Source organism: Megalops cyprinoides, chromosome 10, assembly GCF_013368585.1.
Source record: "Megalops cyprinoides isolate fMegCyp1 chromosome 10, fMegCyp1.pri, whole genome shotgun sequence".
In the NCBI taxonomy this organism is placed as follows: domain Eukaryota; kingdom Metazoa; phylum Chordata; class Actinopteri; order Elopiformes; family Megalopidae; genus Megalops; species Megalops cyprinoides.
In genome coordinates this window covers 809,962-834,644 of record NC_050592.1, presented here as the reverse complement: position 1 = coordinate 834,644, position 24,683 = coordinate 809,962, and the positions used below count along the sequence as shown (strand labels likewise).

General features: G+C 42.3%; 2 protein-coding genes across 2 annotated transcripts; both read right to left on the bottom strand.

Moving 5' to 3' along the window:
- Positions 1–587: 587 nt before the first annotated feature.
- On the bottom strand, positions 588–3,782 carry LOC118784337 (myelin-associated glycoprotein-like). Its single transcript, XM_036538543.1, has 6 exons — positions 3,737–3,782; positions 3,029–3,385; positions 2,371–2,682; positions 1,897–2,166; positions 984–1,253; positions 588–895 (listed from the first exon to the last, which is right to left on the bottom strand). The coding sequence occupies exons 1-6, from the start codon at positions 3,780–3,782 to the stop codon at positions 588–590; spliced, it is 1,563 nt and encodes a 520-aa protein (XP_036394436.1).
- A 6,947-nt stretch (positions 3,783–10,729) lies between these two features.
- Positions 10,730–17,683, bottom strand: LOC118784336 (sialoadhesin-like). The gene is made up of 9 exons (XM_036538542.1): positions 17,638–17,683; positions 17,413–17,424; positions 17,065–17,214; positions 15,227–15,538; positions 14,308–14,577; positions 13,771–14,040; positions 12,812–13,081; positions 12,427–12,723; positions 10,730–10,746 (listed from the first exon to the last, which is right to left on the bottom strand). The coding sequence occupies exons 1-9, from the start codon at positions 17,681–17,683 to the stop codon at positions 10,730–10,732; spliced, it is 1,644 nt and encodes a 547-aa protein (XP_036394435.1).
- Between the last annotated feature and the right edge of the window lie 7,000 nt (positions 17,684–24,683).

The following is a 24,683-nucleotide window of genomic DNA, read 5'->3' as shown; positions in this document are numbered from 1 at the left end:
GCCCTTTGAAGGGCAACGGGTGCAGTATTTACTGTTTGATACATTTTGGACCCAGAGTATAGCCTACGTCTAATCAGACACATGAATACTTTTACATTACAGCATTACAAAAAGCATGAACTGAATAACAAAATAACAAAAACTCCTTCTTGCGTTGATGTAAAAAAAAGGTTGTGGCCTTCACATGCATGAACTTGAACAATGAACTGAGCACACTCCGAAATAAAACCTCTCTGTTATCCTCTGCTGCGCACAATCTCAATTTTTAATCTTTATCTTACTTTACATGTAGACACACAAATTTGCCTGAGTACAAATTAAAGTAAAGAATGGATTTTGAATGGAGTTTAAAGTGTAACTGACTGTATTCTTTGTCTCTGCTACCCATCACACATCACACTTCAGAGTCTAAAACATGGTGAACATCACAGTTAATGATGAAGGATGTTTTTGTTAGATGGAGGAGCCCTCTGAGTAAATGCTTTTAACATATTATTATAGCACAAAATAAACATAAAAGGCAAGGCACAATATTGACCACAGTATGTTAGCGAAAGATGTGTGACCCTTTAAAGAGAAGCATGGTTTCAGCTCTCACCTGAGTGAGTCTCTGGACACGGGAGGTGGAGCTGGAGGCTGGAGGAGCCGAGAGTGTTGGTGCTGAGGCAGAGAAGAGTGGGCGTGTCTCTCTGTGAGTGGTGCATGGTGAGGGAGCTCCTCAGGCCAGCGCTCCCCAGCTGCTCCTCCCTGATGACTCTGTCAGTAGAGTTAGTGACCCGCACTCCAGACACACGCCACTCCATGCTGGGAGAGGGATTCCCACGGCTCTCACAGGAGCAGCTGATCCCTGCTGCACTTATGATGCAGCTCTGGGAGGCAGAGATCTGAGGCAGGTCTGAACAGGAGAGGCCATATTCATAAATATTACACATATGAATGACATTCATAATATTGCATCCAATTAATGCAAGCATTGCACATACACTTTACATCCAGACTGACTGTTGTTGAGTTCTCCATGCCATGGTCATTCTGTGCTTCACAGTAGTACTGTCCACTGTCACTGGACTCAGTCTCATTGAAGGTGAGATTCTGTCCAGACCCTACAGTCTGCATCTCTGTCCCATCCACTTTATACCAGGTGTAGCTCTGCACTGGTGGGTTGGCATTACTGCTGCAGGTCAGAGTCACAGAGCTGCCCAGCATCACTGACCCAGAGGGACTCAGTGAGGCAGAAGTGTTCTTTGGAGAATCTATGAGAAATTAAAATAATTTACTTAGGTTTTAGTTTTCAGTTTAGTACAATGGGAGTTTTAATATGTCCTCATTTGATGCTGCAAATAGGCGTTAGAGGTAATCAAAAGATTTTTTTTATATTCTTAACATCATAAATATCATGAGCCTTATGTGTGTCTGAGCAATTTTAAATGAAAATTGTACACATTCTTAATAAATATGGCATAGAATATTAAAAAGGCACAGGCTGGGACTCTTTTAAAGCCCTTTTCTCCAGACTTCCTCTTTCTCCCTGCTAACTTTGGAATGGCTGGTTGTGCACGAGGCTCTCCTCACCACAGTATCCTCTGCACTCAGTCAGCAGTCCTTCAGCATGCAGCCCACAGCTGCTTTTCACACTACAGTTCCCATAATGCACCACGGGAGAACGAGAGGCAAACAGAGCAGAGGTGCAGCTATCGCTGATGTCATCTGAGCGACTCATAAGCACCTAAACAGTTGCTAAAGATTGTTAATAGTTTATGCAATGAGGGGACCCTGACTGACATGATCCACTGTACCCTCAGCAAGAAAAGGCCAATAACATTCCCCGCCTTTACAGTCCTTTTAATTATTAGCTAAGGACAAAGCACAAACATTTAATGCTGGCATTCAACATACACTTTACATCTAGACTGACTGTTGTTGAGTTCTCCATGCCATGGTCAGTCTGTGCTTCACAGTAGTACTGTCCACTGTCACTGGGCTCAGTCTCATTGAAGGTGAGATTCTGTCCAGACCCTACAGTCTGCATCTCTGTCCCATCCACTTTATACCAGGTGTAATTCTGCACTGGTGGGTTGGCATTACTGCTGCAGGTCAGAGTCACAGAGCTGCCCAGCATCACTGACCCAGAGGCACTCACTGAGGCAGAGGTGTTCTTTGGAGAATCTATGAGAAATTACATTAGTTATTTTTTATTTCCACTTTTGTACTGTTTTACTTTAGGAAACACGGCTACATTGTGATATGGGGTCCTGCTACATTAATGAAAATTAATAGAAATAATAAGTTCTTCATTTATACTATGATAATCAGTTTGTGCTGGCATATTGTCTTAATTCATGAAACACATTCAAAGTGCAGCTCACTTACACAGAACGCTGAAAGTCAGACTCTGTTCAGACTTCTTCTCTCCGTCTCCTTGCTGCAGTTTGTAAAGTGCAGTGCAACTGATCTTCTGCCCATGGAGGAGGTGTGAAGCAGTGAAGGTCAGAACAGAAGACACAGATTTGGTTTGATCCTCATTCTCCTGCAGTTGATCCACACTGTCATTCAGTCTGGGGGTCCATGTCAGAGTTGGGGGGAGTTTGGGACAGGGGGCTGCAGCAGAGCAGGTCAAACTCACAGAGATCCCTTCTGTCACCTCCACCTTCACTGGGGTTAACTTGGGTTTAGATGGAGAGTCTAGGAGAGATGGATGCATGAAGATGGATTACTGTGTGTCTCAGGATTGGAGACTCACACAGCACTGACACAGCATCATCTAATGACCACAGCAACAGATACAGAGCGATCTCTACTGAATGAGAGAATTAAAGAATAAGATATTCATTTTTGAAATACAGAATTTATACAATATATTCACATTAACCTTTCCCGCTGAGAAATTAATATTAAACAGCACAAACTGTCACACATATAACCTACACTGATCTCCTTGGCTACAGCTAATTCCTTTAATTTATGATTACAGTAATAGCACAAAACCATATGAAGTTTAAAAGCAATTTAACATCAATAGTAAGGGTACCTCTGACATTAATCTGGACAGATGGTTGAAAAGTCCATTTGAGAGCAGTGGGGCACTCCAGTCTGAAGAAGTATTTATCACTGTAATCTGCTGGGATGTTGTTCAGAACTGTGGTGCAGTTTTTCTTCAGCAAGTCTCCAGTTATCCCTCCTTGAATACGATTCCGAGTCCGGCTGGAATCGATCACTGTGTCCCCATTCCTATTCGTCCCGCCTTTCATCCATACTCCAGCAGGACGGTGTAAGTCTCTGTCCCACCCAGACTTAAGCTGAAATCTGCAGGGAATCAGCACACAGGATCCACTCAGAGCTTCAATACTCTGAGGCATCCAGACTGCCCACTCACTGCTCAGGGCCCCTACAGCACAGAAAACACAACCCTTTTTCACAAACACAATACAAAAAATAACACACTTTAACAATATACAAACAATATACAAAACAGTATTGTCACAATACACAATACACAACACTGTCACAGTATACAAAATAACACAGCACTGACACAATATACAACACACAACAAACACTGTCACAATGTGCAACTGTACATGCAGATATCACATTTTACTATAAATATTCAAAAACACTACACACACACACACACACACACACACACACGCATACACACACACACACACACACACACACACTTCAGTGAGACATTTGCATTACTGTATGTCTACCCACTGCACTGTTTGAGTCCCACCTTGCAGCAGACAGCCAATCAGGATGAATCTTTCAGCTCCAGTCATGTCTCTGTCCGAGAGGAGCAGAAACTCTGCAGTTACAGAAACACACTGATACTCACTGACAACATGACTCTTTCCCTTTGAATTACCATATCACACAGAGACAGAAAAGATGATTGAAAAGATGTCATGCTTACATGAAAGACATGATCAATATCTATGAAAAGATATTTTTTTATATATGATCAACTAAGAAATTATAGTTTGAGTGAATTTGATCGTTCTTTTAACATAATATCTAAAACACATCAGTTATGATGAATACAATACGCAATGTCTCTGTGAACGTTCATGGAAGAAAAATTACCTAAATAAAATTTTCATATCAAGCAGTCAAACTTTATTGGTTGCAATGCATTTTCAAAGTGGAAATTACCAAGTGCTGAGTATAGAGTATTTTCCACAGGTAATCCAAAAACCAGGAATCCCAGAGACAGTCACAGTGCAGCAGTGGTGCAGTAGCAGAGACAGAGTCTCAGTGCAGCAGTGGTGCAGTAGCAGAGACAGAGTCTCAGTGCTGCAGTGGTGCAGTAGCAGTAGCAGAGACAGAGTCTCAGTGCTGCAGTGGTGCAGTAGCAGAGACAGAGTCTCAGTGCAGCAGTGGTGCAGTAGCAGAGACAGAGTCTCAGTGCAGCAGTGGTGCAGTAGCAGTAGCAGAGACAGAGTCTCAGTGCTGCAGTGGTGCAGTATCAGAGACAGAGTCACAGTGCAGCAGTGGTGCAGTAGCAGAGACAGAGTCTCAGTGCAGCAGTGGTGCAGTAGCAGGCAGAGACAGAGTCTCAGTGCAGCAGTGGTGCAGTAGCAGAGACAGAGTCACAGTGCAGCAGTGGTGCAGTAGCAGAGACAGAGTCTCAGTGCAGCAGTGGTGCAGTAGCAGAGACAGAGTCACAGTGCAGCAGTGGTGCAGTAGCAGTAGCAGAGACAGAGTCTCAGTGCAGCAGTGGTGCAGTATCAGAGACAGAGTCACAGTGCAGCAGTGGTGCAGTAGCAGAGACAGAGTCTCAGTGCAGCAGTGGTGCAGTAGCAGGCAGAGACAGAGTCTCAGTGCAGCAGTGGTGCAGTAGAAGAGACAGAGTCACAGTGCAGCAGTGGTGCAGTAGCAGAGACAGAGTCACAGTGCAGCAGTGGTGCAGTAGCAGAGACAGAGTCACAGTGCTGCAGTGGTGCAGTAGCAGAGACAGAGTCACAGTGCAGCAGTGGTGCAGTAGCAGAGACAGAGTCACGTTTTAATTTCTTATTCTCTAAGGGTCAGTACTAACAGTGGCAGAAATAGGACTGCCATTAAAAATATTGCCATTAAAAATGTTGAATCAAGCAAAAATTATCCAAAATTAAGCAAAGTTGCATTCAGCACTATGGATTGCATTACATCACACAAACTGGGCAAGCGCTATATCAAAATACCCAGTGTTTCCTGAATGCATTCATCTCTCTTTCATATCTGTTTGGTCTTTTTGTCACATCCAAGTGTGAAATGTGGGAAAGAGTCAGAGAAATTCCAACAGAAGTCGTTTCTGTACTATTTTTTCAAACTGTCAACAAACTGGTCTACAAGACCAAGAGATGGTTATTTTTGATATTGTTGCCTTTGTTACATGTTTTTGTATTAAACACAGACTACAGGAATATGGCCTAAATACGCAGTGGTATTGCTGTAATTCATTGGTCTTCATTGTGTATGAGACACTATTGCACCAGTAAAGGCTGTCATGTTGAACTCAAGCAAGCAAATAAGCAAATATTCTGTACATATATCTGTTCTGGAGGGTTATTTTTTCAGCTGGAATATGCCATGAATAGAAAATGTGTATTATTGTTGCAGTTTGGCAGGGGACACTTTAATGTAAGAGTTTTCATACAGAGTGCAGAAAAGGTGCATACATACAGAGACCTATTGCTGCATTGTAAGTGAGGGTCATCGTCACTGTATGCTGCGATCCAGGCTGGACTTTAATGGGCGGGGCTGTGAAGCTACAGCCAGCTGATTATGCAGGCAGAGACATATCACATCTGGAGTGTTGTTTTTAAACAGCTGCACCTGACATTATTAGAAGGTGTCTCACACCCTGAAGATGTCTCACACCCTGACACTTTATGGGATGGTCAGGGTTAGTACTTAGATGAAGGACACACTGATAAATCAGTTTGCTGCTAGAAGTGGTGTTTTGTGGCCAGTAGGGGGCTAGAGGTCTCTGTGTGACCTATCAGTGGACTAAAACCCCAGTGCAATCATGGGGACACTGTGTTGTAAGAGACTGAGTTTGTGTGCCCTCTTGTGGTGATTTCACAAGGTTTGCTCTGACAACTGGCATTTCTGTGAGACCGTTCTGTGAATGAATGGAGGCTTGTGTGGCTTTTAAACACCAACATGTGGTTTATCTTGTATCAATTGCTGTTTACACTCTCAGGGAAGGAGGAGCTAAATCTATCACTAAATGTTAAGCAGATAAAATGACTGTGAAAAATGGCTCAGTTTGAGCAGCACATTCTTCATGCAGAACTAGTGTGGCAGGATGAAATAAGAATTTAAAGACAAAATCACAAATCCACCACAACTCCCAAACAACATCACAGTAAAATGTCAAAAAGGAATATAAATATAAAATCAAAATTACTGTAAATTTGGGAAACATGTGAATTGCACTGTTGTGTACTGAATACCAAAAAACCCAGCACAATCAAACAGCAGGTATTAATACGTTTTTGCAAAGGAAGTGGACGCAAACACTGACAGCATTCAAAATCTTAAGATGAATTCTGTAAAATGTTATTCCCCAAAACATAAAACAGCTTTTTAAACTGCACATGGCTTACAGTCTAATATATATCCCCATCCCTAGGTTAGGTTACCGTAGGCCTGTACTTTATGTTATGTACCGTAGGCCTGTACTTATGTTTATGTACAGTATATCAAAGTTATCTCCATCTTGGAGAGTGATGATCACGGATTGGCCGTTCTGAGTGTTCTCTGTTTAATGTGTGACTAGATGCTCCTTCCTGTCTGTTTCTTCCTGTTCTGCACTGCCTTCCTCTGGACCTTTTCAGCTGCACTCCATTATCACTATTGCAATGTTTTCCCTTTTAAAAAATATATATATATATTTACCTTCGAGCCTGCAAAACAAAATTTTTAACAGTAATGTGTTTAAAACACATAATTTGGGCAGAATTTACCTTCTTTCATGAGAGCAAAACTGCAGTGTACAGTGTGAACGTTTCAGATCAGAGCCCTGTAGATGCAGAGAAAGATGAAGTCATAGTGATTTGACCTACAAAATGACATCCTCTTTCTGTTCAGCATCAATTGTTTCTTATTTTAGTCAGAATGTCTATTAGATTTCACACCCACATGATTGCTCAGAATCAAATGGTTAATTTCCATCTTTTCTGTCATCAGGAGATGTCAGTGCCTGGCATAAAGCGTAAATAAACAGAGCTCTGATGAGGACTGATTTTGTTTGAAGACAGTTAACATTCCTTTTGTTTACGCTTCAAGCCGTAACAGAACTTCCAGCTGCATTCCCTTCATGTTAAACATGTGCATATCAGATTCCATGGCTCTGCCTTTGTGACAGTTTTGAGAGTGATGCTCCCTCTATGTTTGTGTTCAGTCACTTCAGTTACAATTTCATCCACTTACACAGCTGGATATTTACTGAGGAAATGGTGGGTTAAGTACCTTTCCAAATTGTACAAAGCAGCGCCCCAGCCGAGAATCGAACCAACAACCTTTCAGTTACTAGCCCTGCTGCTTACCACTCTCCCACACTGCCGTGAGACATCTACGCCTGCCGATGTGTGTTTCAAGGAGTGTGTATTCCACCGTCTATGATTACCGCCCCTGCACTGCAAGTCAAAAGACAGCTGTCTTTCCCCAAAGCTCCAGCCTGGACTGATGCTGCCCCTTCTATCTGAGCGGTTGCAGCAAAAAGATTTCAGTTTATCCAGAGGGAAAAGCACTTGCAAAACATCTTTCTTACTCATACATATGAAATACCTGCACGTGCAAATGAAAATGCACAGATTCATAACAGACTCATATGAAATGCATGCACAGACATATGTAAAAGATATTTAAATTTTACATATTCATTTGCCATACATGGCCATCATATATTCATTTACATTTTGTTGTTTCATTTACCTGCTACCTCAAGCATTTGAAGAGACAAAGACATTTTACGATGCATTGTATTATTGGCATTTTATCAGACACTCCTATCCAGAGCGACTTACATTGGGTACAGTTTTTTCACAATATTATCCATTTTTATGCAGCTGGATGTTTACTGAGGCAATTTGGAGTTAAGTACCTTGCCCAAGGTTACAGCAGCAGTGCCCCAGCAGGGAATCAAACCAGCAACCTTTTGGTTACGTGTCCTGCTCCTTAACCACTAAGCTACCCTGCCACCCACATGTCCACAGTCTTCCTAAGGCAAGGATGCAACAAGGTTTGATGATATTAATATTATTGATTTTACTGTACCTTATTATGAGTGTAGGTGGTCAGTGGAGGAAAGTGTCAGAGTTTCAGAGCGGAGTGTTGCTGACTATGGGAAGGAGGAACCTGAGGGTTTGCTTATGTTATATTTTGCAGCTTTAAGATACTAATCTCAAATATTGCTGCAATACTAACAGGCCCTGTTACACTTTCTTTAAAGTAACAGTACTTTTCCGGTGCTTGATCGCAGCTTTACAGCACTCTGACCACCTCAAGTTTTCATTTATAAATGATGCATAGTAAGTTAACTGATGGCTCTTACACTGTCAGTGAAGGAGGTTCTTCAGTAAATGCAACTCTCTCACTAAATGTAGATAAAATAACCAGGCAAACCACCAACCTTAAACATCACACTCTTCATGTAAAATTAGTGTTGCTGAAATTACAAGTCAGACAAACAAAGCCAAACAATGCTACATCTAAAAATAATAACAAATGTCATTTCAAAATTCATGGGATCGAAAATAATAATAATAAATATTATTTCTGTAATCTTAAAGAAACAATGAGTGTAAAACAAATATACTACCCCCTCCAGAGTCACTGTACATGGGTACTTCTTCATTCCAGTAAATAAATGGCATGTTGGTTGGCCTTTGGCTTTAAATGAGTGCGTCAGTGTGTCGTAGAAGGCTGTCGACTAAGTTTTGGTAGAGAGCTGGTAGTATTGTGCTCCACTCCGACTTTAAAGCATTAGGAAACTCTGCTACTGAAGAGGACCATCCTGACCATCTTGGCCAGAACTCTGTATTCCAGTTCATCCCAGTAATGCTCTGTCAGGTTGAGGTCTGGACTGTGTACTGGCCACTGAAATGTTCTGATGTTATATTCTTCAAACCGCACAGAGTCACACCTGTAGCCACACTCCTGCAATCAGACAAGGTGTGCCCAGGGTTGTTGGTAGGATCGTGTAGCTTACAATGTGATTAAAATGAAATAGGGGACTTGAAGAGCAAGATGGCAAACAGTTGGGTTTTGAGGCAAGTAAACCTGTTAAGGTCATGCAGGAAGCATTTATCTGTTTTAATGAGCCCATACCCAAACACTCTAAGCATTTAGATAATAACAGTGCTTTAATGTTCTTTTTAAAGTTGGGGCAAAATCCTGTGCAGCAGTGCCTCCACTAGAGGGCAGTACATCCCACATTATGCTTTAAAGGGTCTCAGTCTGCAAATATAAAAGCAGTCTTTACAACTGTACTAACAGGGGTTGAGATGAATTCTGTTATTTAAAATGAGGTTTAGATGCCATTCTACCAATATCAGGACGATGTTAACACCTCCTGTATAGAGTATTCTCTCCACACATGAAACAGTCTCCTTTAGCCACACATAGTTGCACATTTTTTTCTTCATTAGGAGTAAGTCTCCGGTTACCTTTTTAAAAAAAATCATCGAACATAAGGAGAAGTATTGAACGTCTGAAAGCTACCCAGAAAGATTTGCATTTACATTTTGGCATTTATCTGATGTTCTTACACTGAGTGACTTCAATGTTTTCAACATACGTAGAAAGCCTAAGCAAAAATGAAAAAACTACCTCAAACATCTTTAACTTCCAAAATTCTTTGAAAATTTTTATTAATCTGGTATATAAATTCTAATATCAGTAAAACATAACACAGGTGCAGACACATCATATATGCACTGAAAGAGCCACAGTTATTATCTGCCAGAAGCTGCATAAAGATTCATTTATATCATTATTTATTACCATTTCCCCATTTTCCCACTCTCTCATAAACATCCTGCAGGGTGCTGTGTTACTTCCTGTGTCCCTTTGATGCATTCTGCACCTGTAACACACACAAAAATACACACACGCACACATGCGCACACATGCGCACACACACACGCACACGCACACGCACACACACACACAGACACACACACACACACACACACACACACACACACACACACATACATACAATACAGTTTTTATTTTTATTATTTTTTTATTTGTATCATAACTCAGTGTATGATTTAATAATATTTATTTCATTGAATGAATAGAACGCTTTACTGGATACCGAGGGGTTTTCACAGGTGATACATGCTGACTGTGACCTGCAATGACCCCATCCTCACCCACTGGGTCAGGGCAGCAGAGCACTCCCCACACTAAGAAACTCCTCAGACCTCCTCAGCCCCTCCTCTCCTCTGTGTGAAAGGCAGGAAATGAAGGCAAATCCTGCTCTGTAGTGTCCTGTTTTTACTCCACACGTCCCTCACGCTGAGGGTTTCTGACCCACTGAACTGCCCCGCCCACTCACCTGTAGCACGTCATATTCACAGGTGACGCCGGCGAGCTGCAGAGTGGCGTACGTGTCTCCGTCCCTCCCTCCCTTTGAAGGTAAAGTGATGCAGGTGTGAAGCACAGATGAAGTCATGCTGCAGTCACTGTGTTTCAGAAGAGGAGGAAGAGGAGCAGCCTGAGAGACTTACCTTCAGCCTTCTGGACAACCTGCCAACACAAAGAACAGAGAGAGAGAACATGTTGCTGCCCCTTCTGTGCCAGTAGATCTCAGTAAGTACTTACTGTACACTACAGTACATACTGTCCTCAAACACACTTTTAAACACATCAATGCCCAGATTCTCCCAGTGCTTTCAGTCACATGATCATGTAAACTGCACTCTATGAACATGTTCTACATTTACTTTCCACCAGAAATTCTCATTTTCATTGAAAATGTGATCTGAATATCTGGCAGCTTTGGTAGCCAGTGGGCACATAGCTTGTAAGTACAAAACACAATGTTAAACTGTTTTCTGTACTGAGAGCAGATTTAACATCGCGGTAATATTACAACGTAATTTGAAGTGAGAATGTGAGAAATATTTCTGCTGGATCATGTGTTGTTTGGTACTGGTATTGTTTGTCTTGAGTAGATGGTGGAGGAGTTGACAATTAGCCAGTATTGATGATTTGGCCTTCCTTCATTTTCTACATTTTTTTTTCATTTTTTCTCATTTTTGGTTGGTCTGCATGCATACAGTATAGTATGTAGTATAGTATAGTATGCACAGTATAGTATAGTATGCACAGTATAGTATGTATGCACAGTATAGTATGTAGTATAGTATAGTATGCACAGTATAGTATGTAGTATAGTATAGTATGCACAGTATAGTATGTAGTGTAATTGTATTATCTTGGGTCATTAATAGAAATGCAGTAACAGACTGTACAGTAACATTAACATAATTCATTTTGTGTAAATTCATTGCTACTTATCCATTTAGCATCACATGTATCACTGAGCTGTACTTACTTTTTATATTTGCAGATACCAAACGCCAGGGTGAGCCCATAGAGAGAAGTGAGAGCTGATATGATCACATACAAGACTGGGGAGGCTGGAAACCCTGCCGAACAGGAATCATTCATTTAGCTTTAAAACATGATTTTGTGTAAATCTGCTAAAAGGGGCTTATTTATCTACAGAAAACCATCTGTGAAAATATAAAACCACACAAATTACCTACAGGCAGAATGTTGATTTATATATGAGATCATTGCAAAACACAGCAGACAGCGTAACTTCATATTTTGAGCAGTCTTTTGCTGAGTACAAAACATAAGTTTTTAATGTATAGTAATTGATTTTCTCTACCAACTCACCATCAAAAGTCTCTGATTCAATCAAAGAATACATGCTCACAGTAGTTGAATTATTAAACATAATTAAAACAAGGATGCAGTAAATATGTACATATTAATTAGTGAAGGGCAGATGACATTGAACATGAAGATACTCCTTAGTATGTCTTACACCTTCACCACTTCTGTGGAATTTAGTAAAGTTAATGTCTATATATTTAATGACCTTTGAATTCATTTAGTCCTAAATTATGTGTGGGGTGGTCTTTAACCATAACCATTAAAGTCTGAAGATGGTCGTCCAGTGACTGAAACATGTGCCTCTGAAAGTTTATGCAGCTCCTTGGCAATGCAGGTAAAGGATCGTATCAAGCTGATCTCACCTGGACAGGACAGTCACAGTGACCTGAAAGGTGTGCTGTCAGAGCACTGCTGAAAGGGGCAAGTGTTATCTGGATTTCAGCAGACAGCTGGATCTGATGAAGCAAATAAACTTTCATTCATGAAAAACGTAAGATTCCTTCAGCTGGTCTGCTGTACCTGAGTGAGTCTCTGAACACGGGAGGTGGAGCTGGAGGCTGGAGGAGCCGAGAGTGTTGGTGCTGAGGCAGAGAAGAGTGAGCGTGTCTCTCTCTGAGTGGCGCATGGTGAGGGAGCTCCTCAGGCCAGCGCTCCCCAGCTGCTCCTCCCTGATGACTCTGTCAGTAGAGTTAGTGACCCGCACTCCAGACACACGCCACTCCATGCTGGGAGAGGGATTCCCACGGCTCTCACAGGAGCAGCTGATCCCTGCTGCACTTATGATGCAGCTCTGGGAGGCAGAGATCTGAGGCAGGTCTGAACAGGAGAGGCCATATTCATAAATATTACACATATGAATGACATTCATAATATTGCATCCAATTAATGCAAGCATTGCACATACACTTTACATCCAGACTGACTGTTGTTGAGTTCTCCATGCCATGGTCAGTCTGTGCTTCACAGTAGTACTGTCCACTGTCACTGGGCTCAGTCTCATTGAAGGTGAGATTCTGTCCAGACCCTACAGTCTGCATCTCTTTCCCATTCACTTTATACCAGGTGTAGCTCTGCACTGGTGGGTTGGCATTACTGCTGCAGGTCAGAGTCACAGAGCTGCCCAGCATCACTGACCCAGAGGGACTCAGTGAGGCAGAGGTGCTTTTAGGAGGATCTGGAGAAAATAGCAAATTCAAAAGCACAGTAAATCTACACTGTGTGAAGAAGTCAGGTTCCTGTGCACCTACAGCCAGTGAATTATCAGAAGGTATTGATATGAAAATGCATTCCAGTGCACCATGACATCTTTCACTGTTATCTCAGACATACATAGCACATCCAGGTGGATCCAAGACGAATTCTGACAGCCATGGTCGTTTTTAGCCTCACAGTAGAACTGGCCTCTGTCCTCATCAGACACCTGGATATCAAGTTTACTTCCTACCCCTCTGTAAGTCACCTGAGTCTCATCCACTTTATACCAGGTGTAGTTCTGCGCTGGTGGGTTGGCATTACTGCTGCAGGTCAGAGTCACAGAGCTGCCCAGCATCACTGACCCAGAGGCACTCACTGACGCAGAGGTGTTCTTTGGGGAATCTATGAGAAATTAAAATTATAAACTTATTTTTATTTTTAGTTTTGACTTCAGTTCAATGGCAGTTTTAACATGTATTCATTTGATATTGTGAATACCTATCAGAGGTAATCAATAGATCTTATATCATCTTTCGATAGCAAATGTCATGACTCTCATGTATCCCTGAATAGTTTCACACATTCTTAACAAGAGACACCATATTCATGAATATCAAATTAATGTATGAAATTGATAATATCTTAGTTTAATGCAAGCATTGAACATACATGTTACATCCAGACTGACTGTTGTTGAGTTCTCCATGCCATGGTCATTCTGTGCTTCACAGTAGTACTGTCCACTGTCACTGGGCTCAGTCTCATTGAAGGTGAGATTCTGTCCAGACCCTACAGTCTGCATCTCTGTCCCATTCACTTTATACCAGGTGTAGCTCTGCACTGGTGGGTTGGCATTACTGCTGCAGGTCAGAGTCACAGAGCTGCCCAGCATCACTGACCCAGAGGCACTCACTGACGCAGAGGTGTTCTTTGGGGAATCTATGAGAAATTAAAATTATAAACTTATTTTTATTTTTAGTTTTGACTTCAGTTCAATGGCAGTTTTAACATGTATTCATTTGATATTGTGAATACCTATCAGAGGTAATCAATAGATCTTATATCATCTTTCAATAGCAAATATCATGACTCTCATGTGTCCCTGAATAGTTTCACACATTCTTAACAGGAGACACCATATTCATGAATATCAAATTAATGTATGACATTGATAATATCTTAGCTTAATGCAAGCATTGAACATACATGTTACATCCAGACTGACTGTTGTTGAGTTCTCCATGCCATGGTCATTCTGTGCTTCACAGTAGTACTGTCCACTGTCACTGGGCTCAGTCTCATTGAAGGTGAGATTCTGTCCAGACCCTACAGTCTGCATCTCTGTCCCATTCACTTTATACCAGGTGTAGCTCTGCACTGGTGGGTTGGCATTACTGCTGCAGGTCAGAGTCACAGAGCTGCCCAGCATCACTGACCCAGAGGCACTCACTGACGCAGAGGTGTTCTTTGGGGAATCTATGAGAAATTAAAATTATAAACTTATTTTTATTTTTAGTTTTGACTTCAGTTCAATGGCAGTTTTAACATGTATTCATTTGATATTGTGAATACCTATCAGAGGTAATCAATAGATCTTATATCATCTTTCGATAGCAAATATCATGACTCTCATGTGTCCCTGAATAGTTTCACACATTCTTAACAGGAGACACCATATTCATGAATATCAAATTAATGTATGACATTGATAATATCTTAGTTTAATGCAAGCATTGAACATACATGTTACATCCAGACTGACTGTTGTTGAGTTCTCCATGCCATGGTCATTCTGTGCTTCACAGTAATACTGTCCTCTGTCACTGGGCTCAGTCTCATTGAAGGTGAGATTCTGTCCAGACCCTACAGTCTGCATCTCTGTCCCATTCACTTTATACCAGGTGTAGCTCTGCACTGGTGGGTTGGCATTACTGCTGCAGGTCAGAGTCACAGAGCTGCCCAGCATCACTGACCCAGAGGGACTCATTGAGGCAGAGGTGCTTTTAGGAGGATCTAGAAGAAAATATAGTTGCAATGATAATTGGTTGTTTTGACTGTTTTGCAACAACAAATTCACATTGTATCGATATAGTAATATTTTGTCACACAAGTCAACCTGTCTTACACAGAACATTGACAGTCAGACTCTGTTCAGACTTCTTCTCTCCGTCTCCTTGCTGCAGTTTGTAAAGTGCAGTGCAGCTGATCTTCTGCCCATGGAGGAGGTGTGAAGCAGTGAAGGTCAGAACAGAAGACACAGATTTGGTTTGATCCTCATTCTCCTGCAGCTGATCCACACTGTCATTCAGTCTGGGGGTCCATGTCAGAGTTGGGGGGAGTTTGGGACAGGGGGCTGCAGCAGAGCAGGTCAAACTCACAGAGGTCCCTTCTGTCACCTCCACCTTCACTGGGGTTAACTTGGGTTTAGGTGGAGAGTCTAGGAGAGATGGAGAGAAGAGGATGGGCTATTATGTTCATTTTAGGAATACAGAATTTATACAATATATTCCCGTTGGGCCAGATTCACTACTCAAGCACTTTTTGTGCTCATGGTGTGTGTACGATTGAAATGATGCAAATTTTGGAATTCATACATTTCTTCTCACCTGGAATTTGTTCGTACGTCCAATCGAATTTTATTCCTGTTCCAGACCACTCGTAACACACAAGCAAGCACACAACTTTAAGCAACATGACGGGTGTTGCTATTCCGATAAATGTATATAAGTACCACATTCATAAAGCATGTTATCAAATTGACCATTTGCAGTTAATTCTTGGGGGGTGGGCGGCAGTGTAGCATAGTGGTTAAGGAGCAGGACTCGTAACCAAAAGGTTGCCGGTTCGATCCCCGCTGGGACACTGCTGCTGTACCCTTGGGCAAGGTACTTAACCCACAATTGCCTCAGTAAATATCCAGCTGTATAAATGGATAACATTGTAAAAGAACTGTAACCTATGTAAGTCGCTTTGGATAAAAGCGTCTGCTAAATGAATAAATGTAAATGTAAATGTAAATTCTTAAAAACGTGATTCAGTTTATGAATTATAATTGCAAATCTGCCTATACTGTAGGTGACAAAGGTTCCCTGCTGAAAGTTTGATTCTGCGTTCATAAGTTGGGAACTGAAACTAGCTTCCAAATTAGAACACAAAATGCCAAGTACTGGGTACACTTAAAAAAATTGAATTTCGGTTCTGTTTATTGGTTTGCGACAACACTTTATTATCGCAAAACAAAGGCTACATATCTGCAAGGACACACGTAGCTATGTGCCAGGACCTGTCAACGTGACTATGTCATGCATCAACACAACAACGTATCCATTGGTTTAGCCCTTTCGTGCATACGGTCACACCGGTGTGATTAGCCAGTTAGCGTGTATGCTAAAACCAGTGCGATTAGAACACTATATTGAAAAAAAATCTAGCTAATTTTAGCTTTAAAGAAACAGCAATTTAACGTTAAAAATATAGCAAATGATAACTGAAAACTATGCAAAGCTTAATAACGCTGATGACAACATAATGAACCATGAACGTAACATGCACGTTACATAGCATAAAAATAAGATGCGTGAGGAAGGGTTAAATACGAGCTAGCATGCATGGCTAACATCACAGCAGTGTGAAAGATGGACCGCGGTAAACGGTCAAAAGTGTGGCTTCACTTTAGAAAAAAAACAATGACAAGGCAAAGTGCAATGCATTTGGGAAGCTAATAGCTGCAAGTCAGGTTGCACATCAAATCTGACCAAACATTTAAGGCAGCATGGCGTCGATGTGAACGACTGTACAGTGTTTCATCAATCTGACGTTATTTTTTGTAACGCACTCTCCCCAACAACGAAATAGAATTATTTCCACACCGTAATCTGCAAACATATGATCACCTACTTCTTGGTAAAGGCACACAAACCAAATGAAGATTTAAAAGCAGTTTAGTTTTAACAGCAAGGGTACCTGTGACATCAATCCGGATGGATGATCCAAAATACCATTTCAGATCATTGGGGCACTCAAACCTGAAGAAGTAATTATCACTGTAATCTGCTGGGATGTTGTCCAGAACTGTGGTGCAGTTCTTCTTCAGCAAGTCTCCCGTTATCTCTCCTTGAAGACGATTCCAACCTTTTTGACGACCAGTACTGAAAACTATATGTTCATAACTCATCTGGCCTTTCAACCATATTCCTACTGGATCTTTGAAAGATGAATCCCACTTAGACAGAAACTGAAATCCACAGGGAATCAACACACAGGATCCACTCAGAGCTTCTATACTCTGAGGCATCCAGACTGCCCACTCACTGCTCAGGGCCCCTACAGCACAGAAAACACAACATTGTCACAATATACAACTGTACATGCAGATATCACATTTCATTTTAGATATTTAAAAACACTACACACACACACACATAACACACACACAAAACACACACACACACACACACAACACACACACACACACACACACTTCAGTGAGACATTTGCATTACTGTATGTCTATCCAGTGCACTGTTTGAGTCCCACCTTGCAGCAGACAGCCAATCAGGATGAATCTTTCAGCTCCAGTCATGTCTCTGTGTCAGAGAGGAGCAGAAACTCTGCAGTTACAGAAACACACTGATACTCACTGACAACATGACTCTTTCCCTTTGAATTACCATATCTCACAGAGACAGAAAAGATGATTGAATATTCACAATGATCATTTAACCACATATCAATATGCATGAAAAAATACATTTTATGTATTGTCAACAAATACTAGTTTGAGTGAATTTGATCATTTGTTAACATAATATTTAAAACACATCAGTAATGATAAATACAAATACAAATGATACAAATAAATATGTAAAATGTCTCTTAGAACATTTAGGAAAGACAAATTTGAAGATTTCATATTGGAAATTATCAAGTACTGAGCATAGTGTATTTTCCACAGATAATCCAAAAACCAGGAATTCCAGGGCGAACTGTGGGGAAAAAAATATTCTATGAATTTGACTCCTGGAAGACAGTAGAAGCACAGCAGCAGTGGTGCAGTAGCAGAGACAGAGTCACAGTGCAGCAGTGGTGCAGTAGCAGTAGCAGAGACAGAGTCTCAGTGCTGCAGTGGTGCAGTAGCAGTAGCAGAGACAGAGTCACAGTGCTGCAGTGGTGCAGTAGCAGAGACAGAGTCACAGTGCTGCAGTGGTGCAGTAGCAGGCAGAGACAGAGTCACAGTGCAGCAGTGGTGCAGTAGCAGAGACAGAGTCTCAGTGCAGCAGTGGTGCAGTAGCAGAGACAGAGTCACAGTGCTGCAGTGGTCCAGTAGCAGGCAGAGACAAAGTCACAGTGCAGCAGTGGTGCAGTAGCAGAGACAGAGTCACAGTGCTGCAGTGGTGCAGTAGCAGAGACAGAGTCACAGTGCTGCAGTGGTGCAGTAGCAGGCAGAGACAGAGTCTCAGTGCAGCAGTGGTGCAGTAGCAGAGACAGAGTCTCAGTGCAGCAGTGGTGCAGTAGCAGAGACAGAGTCTCAGTGCAGCAGTGGTGCAGTAGCAGGCAGAGACAGAGTCACAGTGCAGCAGTGGTGCATTAGCAGAGACAGAGTCACAGTGCTGCAGTGGTGCAGTAGCAGGCAGAGACAGAGTCACAGTGCTGCAGTGGTGCAGTAGCAGAGACAGAGTCACAGTGCAGCAGTGGTGCAGTAGCAGAGACAGAGTCTCAGTGCAGCAGTGGTGCAGTAGCACAGACAGAGTCTCAGTGCAGCAGTGGTGCAGTAGCAGGCAGAGACAGAGTCACAGTGCAGCAGTGGTGCAGTAGCAGAGACAGAGTCACAGTGCAGCAGTGGTGCAGTAGCAGAGACAGAGTCACAGTGCTGCAGTGGTGCAGTAGCAGGCAGAGACAGAGTCACAGTGCAGCAGTGGTGCAGTAGCAGAGACAGAGTCACAGTGCAGCAGTGGTGCAGTAGCAGAGACAGAGTCACAGTGCTGCAGTGGTGCAGTAGCAGGCAGAGACAGAGTCTCAGTGCAGCAGTGGTGCAGTAGCAGGCAGAGACAGAGTCTCAGTGCAGCAGTGGTGCAGTAGCAGAGACAGAGTCACAGTGCTGCAGTGGTGCAGTAGCAGGCAGAGACAGAGTCACAGTGCAGCAGTGGTGCAGTAGCAGAGACAGAGTCACAGTGCAGCAGTGGTGCAGTAGCAGAGACAGAGTCTCAGTGCAGCAGTGGTGCAGCAGTGGTGCAGGTAACGTCTCCATTGCAGCAGGTAAATGCTAATCAGCAGGAGGTGCTGTAAAATGGCTCAAAATGCTAGTACTTACTGTTACTTAGTACTACCAATCTTAGTACAGTTGCCTCCGCTTATAGCGATCACGCTTGTAGTAATCAACCACTTATAGCTTCGGACAGAATCATTCCTATAGAAATACTGTAGCACTGTTTAAATAATCCGCTTATAGTAATCAAGTATTCTGCTTACACTGTTCATTTTGGGTCTTTTTATACATGACAACATATGGAAAAAAATTAAAACTATGGTAATTCTTTTTTATTTTTTACTTTACTTTGATAGGCCTACTTTGCCTCGTGGTAACCCGTCTGCTTCCAGCTAGTTACCTGAAGCTAATGCTGCATGCACAGAAATCATGACGGGAAAAAGAAAGTCATTTTCTCTCAACATAGATTCCTCGAAGCTCATGAAAAACTGCCAAAATTGAGCCAACGAGATGCAGCAGCGAAGCTTGGTGTTCCTCAGGCTACTTTGTGTAGTCTACTCAAACAACGAGAAACAGTCCTGGCAGCTAATGGTGGAGACAGAAAACGAATTTGCACGGGGAAAGCACCTGCGGTTGAAGCCTCCCCGGTCACAAAATGCCCCATTGAGCAGGCCCTCGGTGAGGGAAAAGGCAGAAGAATTGGCAGCAAGCCTGGGAGAGGACAATTTCCATCGGCTGGTTTGAGCGATTTAAAAAGAGAGAGAACAGTGTTTTTAAGAAACTGCACGGGAGGCTGCGGAGGCTGACACAGAGTCGCGCGATGAATGTCTTGAGGAGCAGTGGGGACAGATGACACAAAAATACACGGAGGAAACATCTGGAATGCCGATGAGAGCGGAATTTATGTGCGCACGCTGCCTGTGCGTTACGCCAGCAATGCTTCTGAATGGATGACTAGGAATCTCTTTGTGGAGTGGTTGAAGGAGTGGGATCGCAAATTGAGCCAAGAGGGGAAGAATATTCTGCTGCTTGTGGACAACTGTCCAGCCCAGGATGTGACAAACACCACACTGAGAAACACCCGAGCTGAATTCCTGCCAAAGAAACAACCTCCGTTCTCCAGGGGATCATCAGAACAGCTAAAGCTTGCTTTCGCAAGGAGATGGCCACACTGTGCTGCAGCAAATCGATGGGGGGAGCAGAACTACCGCTGTAGCCATCGCCAAAAATAAGCCTCCAGGATGCCGTTCTCATGCTACGGGATGCCTGGGCTGATTTGGGGGCCTCCTGTGTGGGGATGCCTGGGCTGATGTGGGGGCCTCCTGTGTGGGGATGCCTGGGCTGATGTGGGGGCCTCCACAATAAGAAATTGCTGGAGGAAAGGAGGTCTGGTCATGTCACCAGAGGAGGAACCGAAAACTGTTGATCCACCTGCCGAGATCGGCACCGGGGAGTTTGAACAGTGGATTGCAGCTGATGACAGCACCCCTGTATCGGAGCCTGTTACTGACGAGGACATCATCGCGGAGGTGAGGGAGCGCTCCGGTACGGGTATCAATGCTGCCGGCAGCGAGGAGGAGGAGGGGGAGGAGGAAGAAGAGGAGACCGCTGTGCCATCCCAGGCTGAGATGAGGAATGCGATCCGCATTTTAAAGCCTGGTCTGCTGCATGCGGGTTTCAACAATTTTGACCTTTTACATCACTGTGCAAAAGAAGCGAAATTGGTTTTGGACAAAACCATGATCCAAGCAGCAATGGACAAGTTTGTGAAACGACTTTTCCACGCGGCGCAGAGCCGACGCACAAAACAGAGGTAGCCTCATTTTTTTTTTTTTTTGTTATTTTTGCAGAATATTTTACGAATATGTTTGATTTCAAACTCTGCTACCAGTTTGGCATTGATAGCCTACAGTTTATTTTCAGTTCTGTTAAAAATTGAGAAAAGCACTGAAACCCCGGCCGAGCCGTGGCTTAGCCTGTATTTGTGCTACTGACGTTACTGTATTTTGTAAACCGCACAATACTTTTACGTTTTAGGCTTATAGCCTAATTATAATTTGAACTACAATAAGCTATATTTTATATACAGTACTTTACTGCATTATAGACTATTTGATTTATACACAGTTCAGTAATTTAATTTGTACAGTACTGTAATTTGAAACAGCTGTACTGTATTTTGAAAGAGTCAATAAAATTAAGTAAACAGCCACTCTGTCCATTTCATTACTTTATATTCATGTAATAAATATACAAATGTCAATTAGATGGTAATCTGCATGAGAAATAAAGAAAAAGAAAAAAATCGCTTATAATGATCATCCGCTTATAGTGATCAATTTCACCCAGACAGACATGATCGCTATAAGTTTCCACTGTACTATGTAATATAAATGTCTGTATATTACATTTTAAGCTGTGCCATTGTAACATTTATTTTTACTTTTGCTGTAAGAATTTTTATTGGATTAAACTCTGCATGTGCAGCTTCATATTGGAAGTAGCTGGAAACATGCTCGCTTGTAAAAGCGGCAGTGTAGCATAGTGGTTAAGGAGCAGGACTCGTAACCGAAAGGTTGCCGGTTCAATCCCTGCTGGGATACTGCTGCTGTACCCATGGGCAAGGTACTTAACCCACAATTGCCTCAGTAAATATCCAGCTGTATAAATGGATATTTATATAAAGAACTGTAACCTATGTAAGTCGCTTTGGATAAAAGCATCTGCCAAGTGAATAAATGTAAAAGAGTATTAAACTCCGCATATTTGTCATCCAGGTCTTCCTTGCAGTAAGAGTCCACTACATTCCTACTCTACCCATGTTCTGTGCTTAAAATTGCTTGTGCCCCCGCACACACACACACACCATTTGGTATGGTACATTGTGTTATCTTGAATATTTGCCACCTCTGATCCATAATATCGCAGCAATAACCCAAAATACTTCACTCCTCATTGAGTTAGTATACATTTTAGAGCTGCTGAGTATTTATTGGTTTCTGCACCTTGTGACAGATCAGCTCTAACATGCCAACAAACACAGATACATGGGGTTACCATGCCTCTCTTTCTCTCAGCCTCTTTCTCTCTCACTTTATCAAATTCAAATTCAAACAGCCTTTATTGGCAGGACCACACATATGTAGATTAAAATGTTTTCTTGGGTCTGCTTTCTATATGGGGAGGCCGTGATTGTCAGGATTTGTCTCTGGTTTTTATCTCTGATTGTGAATGAAGTGTGTATCTCTCTGTTTCTCCCTATCATTCTCTATCTCCCCCCCCCCAACTCTCTCTCTACACTCTCTCTCTACTCAACACTACACTGCAGTTCTTCAGCTTATTTGGGTGTGTAAAATACATTTGATCACCTCATAAATTTAGCACTTAAGAAACTGTCAGCTGGTTACGTTCCTGTAAGTCAGTTATAGTGTGACACCAAGCCCAGTTCACCAGCATGTTAGTGTGGACTCCCACCCTCCAGCTGGTTGCAGGCAGCCATTTCTCCACAGTCCAGCGCTCTGATTTCAGCTCTACTACAGTGTTGCTTCAGTGAAACAATTCACAAATGGAGAGAAAAATGAGGCTCAGAACATACTGTATATTATTGCAATGTAAATCAGTCTCTTCCCAACACTGCAGCCCTTCTGTGAATTAAAAACACAAATGCCCCGAGTTCATTTCAGTTCAGTTCACCGCATATCTCTGTAAGGATCTCAGTGCAGTTGTTTGACTCTCAGCCTGGTGTGACTGTGTCATTGTAAAGGTTTCTCATAGAGCTGCAATTGAACTGAACTGCATTTCTGTTCAAATCAAACCGCTAAACGAACTGGGTGAGAAAGTTCCCCTGAGGAATTTCACTGCATTTGAAATTCCAGGAGTGAATAATGGAGCTGTTTTTTTTTTTTATTAGAGCTGCTGTTTATTGATTTTGGCAACATTTTTCCACCTTGTGATAGATCAACTGAACAGAGATGCATATGGGGTCAACATGTCTCTCTCTCACTCACTCTTTTTCTCTCTCACTCTATCAAATTCCCATAAGCTTTATTGGCCGGACTACACATGTGTAGAATAAAATGTTTACTTTGGTCTGCTTTGTCTATTTCTCTTTTGTATCTCTTATGGTGAATACAATGTGTATCTCTTTTCTTCCCTATCACTCTGTATCTCTCTCTTGCCCTCCCCCCCAACTCTCTCTCTGCACTCTCTCACTACTCAGTGCTACACTACAGTACTTCAGCTTATTTGCGTGTTTAATTTAAGTTTGAGGACCATGAGCTTCTCCTCATGAATTTAGCACTTATTTCTGCAAAGAAACTGTCAGCTGGTTACGTTCCTGTAAGTCAGTTATAGTGTGACACCAAGCCCAGTTCACCAGCATGTTAGTGTGGACCCCCACCCTCCAGCTGGCTGCAGACAGCCATTTCTCCACAGTCCAGCGTTCTGATTTCAGCTCTACTACACGTGTTGCTTTAGTGAAATAATTCACAAATGGAGAGAAAAATGAGACTCAGAAAATACTGTATATTATTGCAATGTAAATCAGTCTCTTCCCAACACTGCAGCCCTTCTGTGAATTAAAAACACAAATGCCCCAAGTTCATTTCAGTTCAGTTCACCGCATATCTCTGTAAGGATCTCAGTGCAGTTGTTTGACTCTCAGCCTGGTGTGACTGTGTCATTGTAAATGTTTCTCATAGAGCTGCAATTGAACTGAACTGCATTTCTGTTCAAATCAAACCGCTAAATGAACTGGGTGAGAAAGTTCCCCTGAGGAATTTCACTGTGTTTGACATACTGAAGACAGAATCCATGCTGAGGGCATTTACAAATACAGGCTGTGGATTCACCTCAAAGCTTAATACCGTACATATCTGCTGCCCAAAGCACTTTACAAAAATCTGTCCACAAATTGTAATCTGTAATAATTCATAAAACTATTAAGTTTGCCAGACTGGTGAGTGCAGGAGCTCTGTCCTTTGTAACGTGGCCTGTCCTCCAGTACACCTCTGCCAGACTCTCATCAGGTGAATGTTCTGATCCTACAAAGATATGACTGAGTACATGAAACATACTGTAATGTGTTATGATCTAATGCCCAGCCAGATTTAACTGAAGGGTAAAATAGGAAACAGAGACGACACGCATACAGTCAGCCTCATTCAGTCTCCATGTGCCAGACACTCCCACACTGGTACTTAGTTTAGATTACCTCAGAAACACTGTCCAATATCATGCCCACGGTCGTCTTAATGCAATGCTGCAAAATAAATGTAAGCATATTAATAATATAGATTTTTTCTTTACCTTCTGAAGAGCATAGATGATCAGAGGATGAAAGTGTCAGAGTTTCAGAGCAGAGTGTTGCCGACTGTGG

Excerpts from the sequence above, each read along its gene's own strand:
- LOC118784337 (XM_036538543.1), bottom strand. The coding sequence starts at position 3,782 with ATGACTGGAGCTGAAAGATTCATCCTGATTGGCTGTCTGCTGCAAG. Across the intron at positions 2,167-2,370 it reads TCTGACTTTCAGCGTTCTGT|ATTCTCCAAAGAACACCTCT; the intron begins GTAAGTGAGCTG and ends AATTTCTCATAG. Across the intron at positions 1,254-1,896 it reads AGTCAGTCTAGATGTAAAGT|ATTCTCCAAAGAACACTTCT; the intron begins GTATGTTGAATG and ends AATTTCTCATAG.
- LOC118784336 (XM_036538542.1), bottom strand. The coding sequence starts at position 17,683 with ATGACTGGAGCTGAAAGATTCATCCTGATTGGCTGTCTGCTGCAAG. Across the intron at positions 14,041-14,307 it reads AGTCAGTCTGGATGTAACAT|ATTCCCCAAAGAACACCTCT; the intron begins GTATGTTCAATG and ends AATTTCTCATAG. Across the intron at positions 12,724-12,811 it reads AGTCAGTCTGGATGTAAAGT|ACCTGCCTCAGATCTCTGCC; the intron begins GTATGTGCAATG and ends TCTCCTGTTCAG.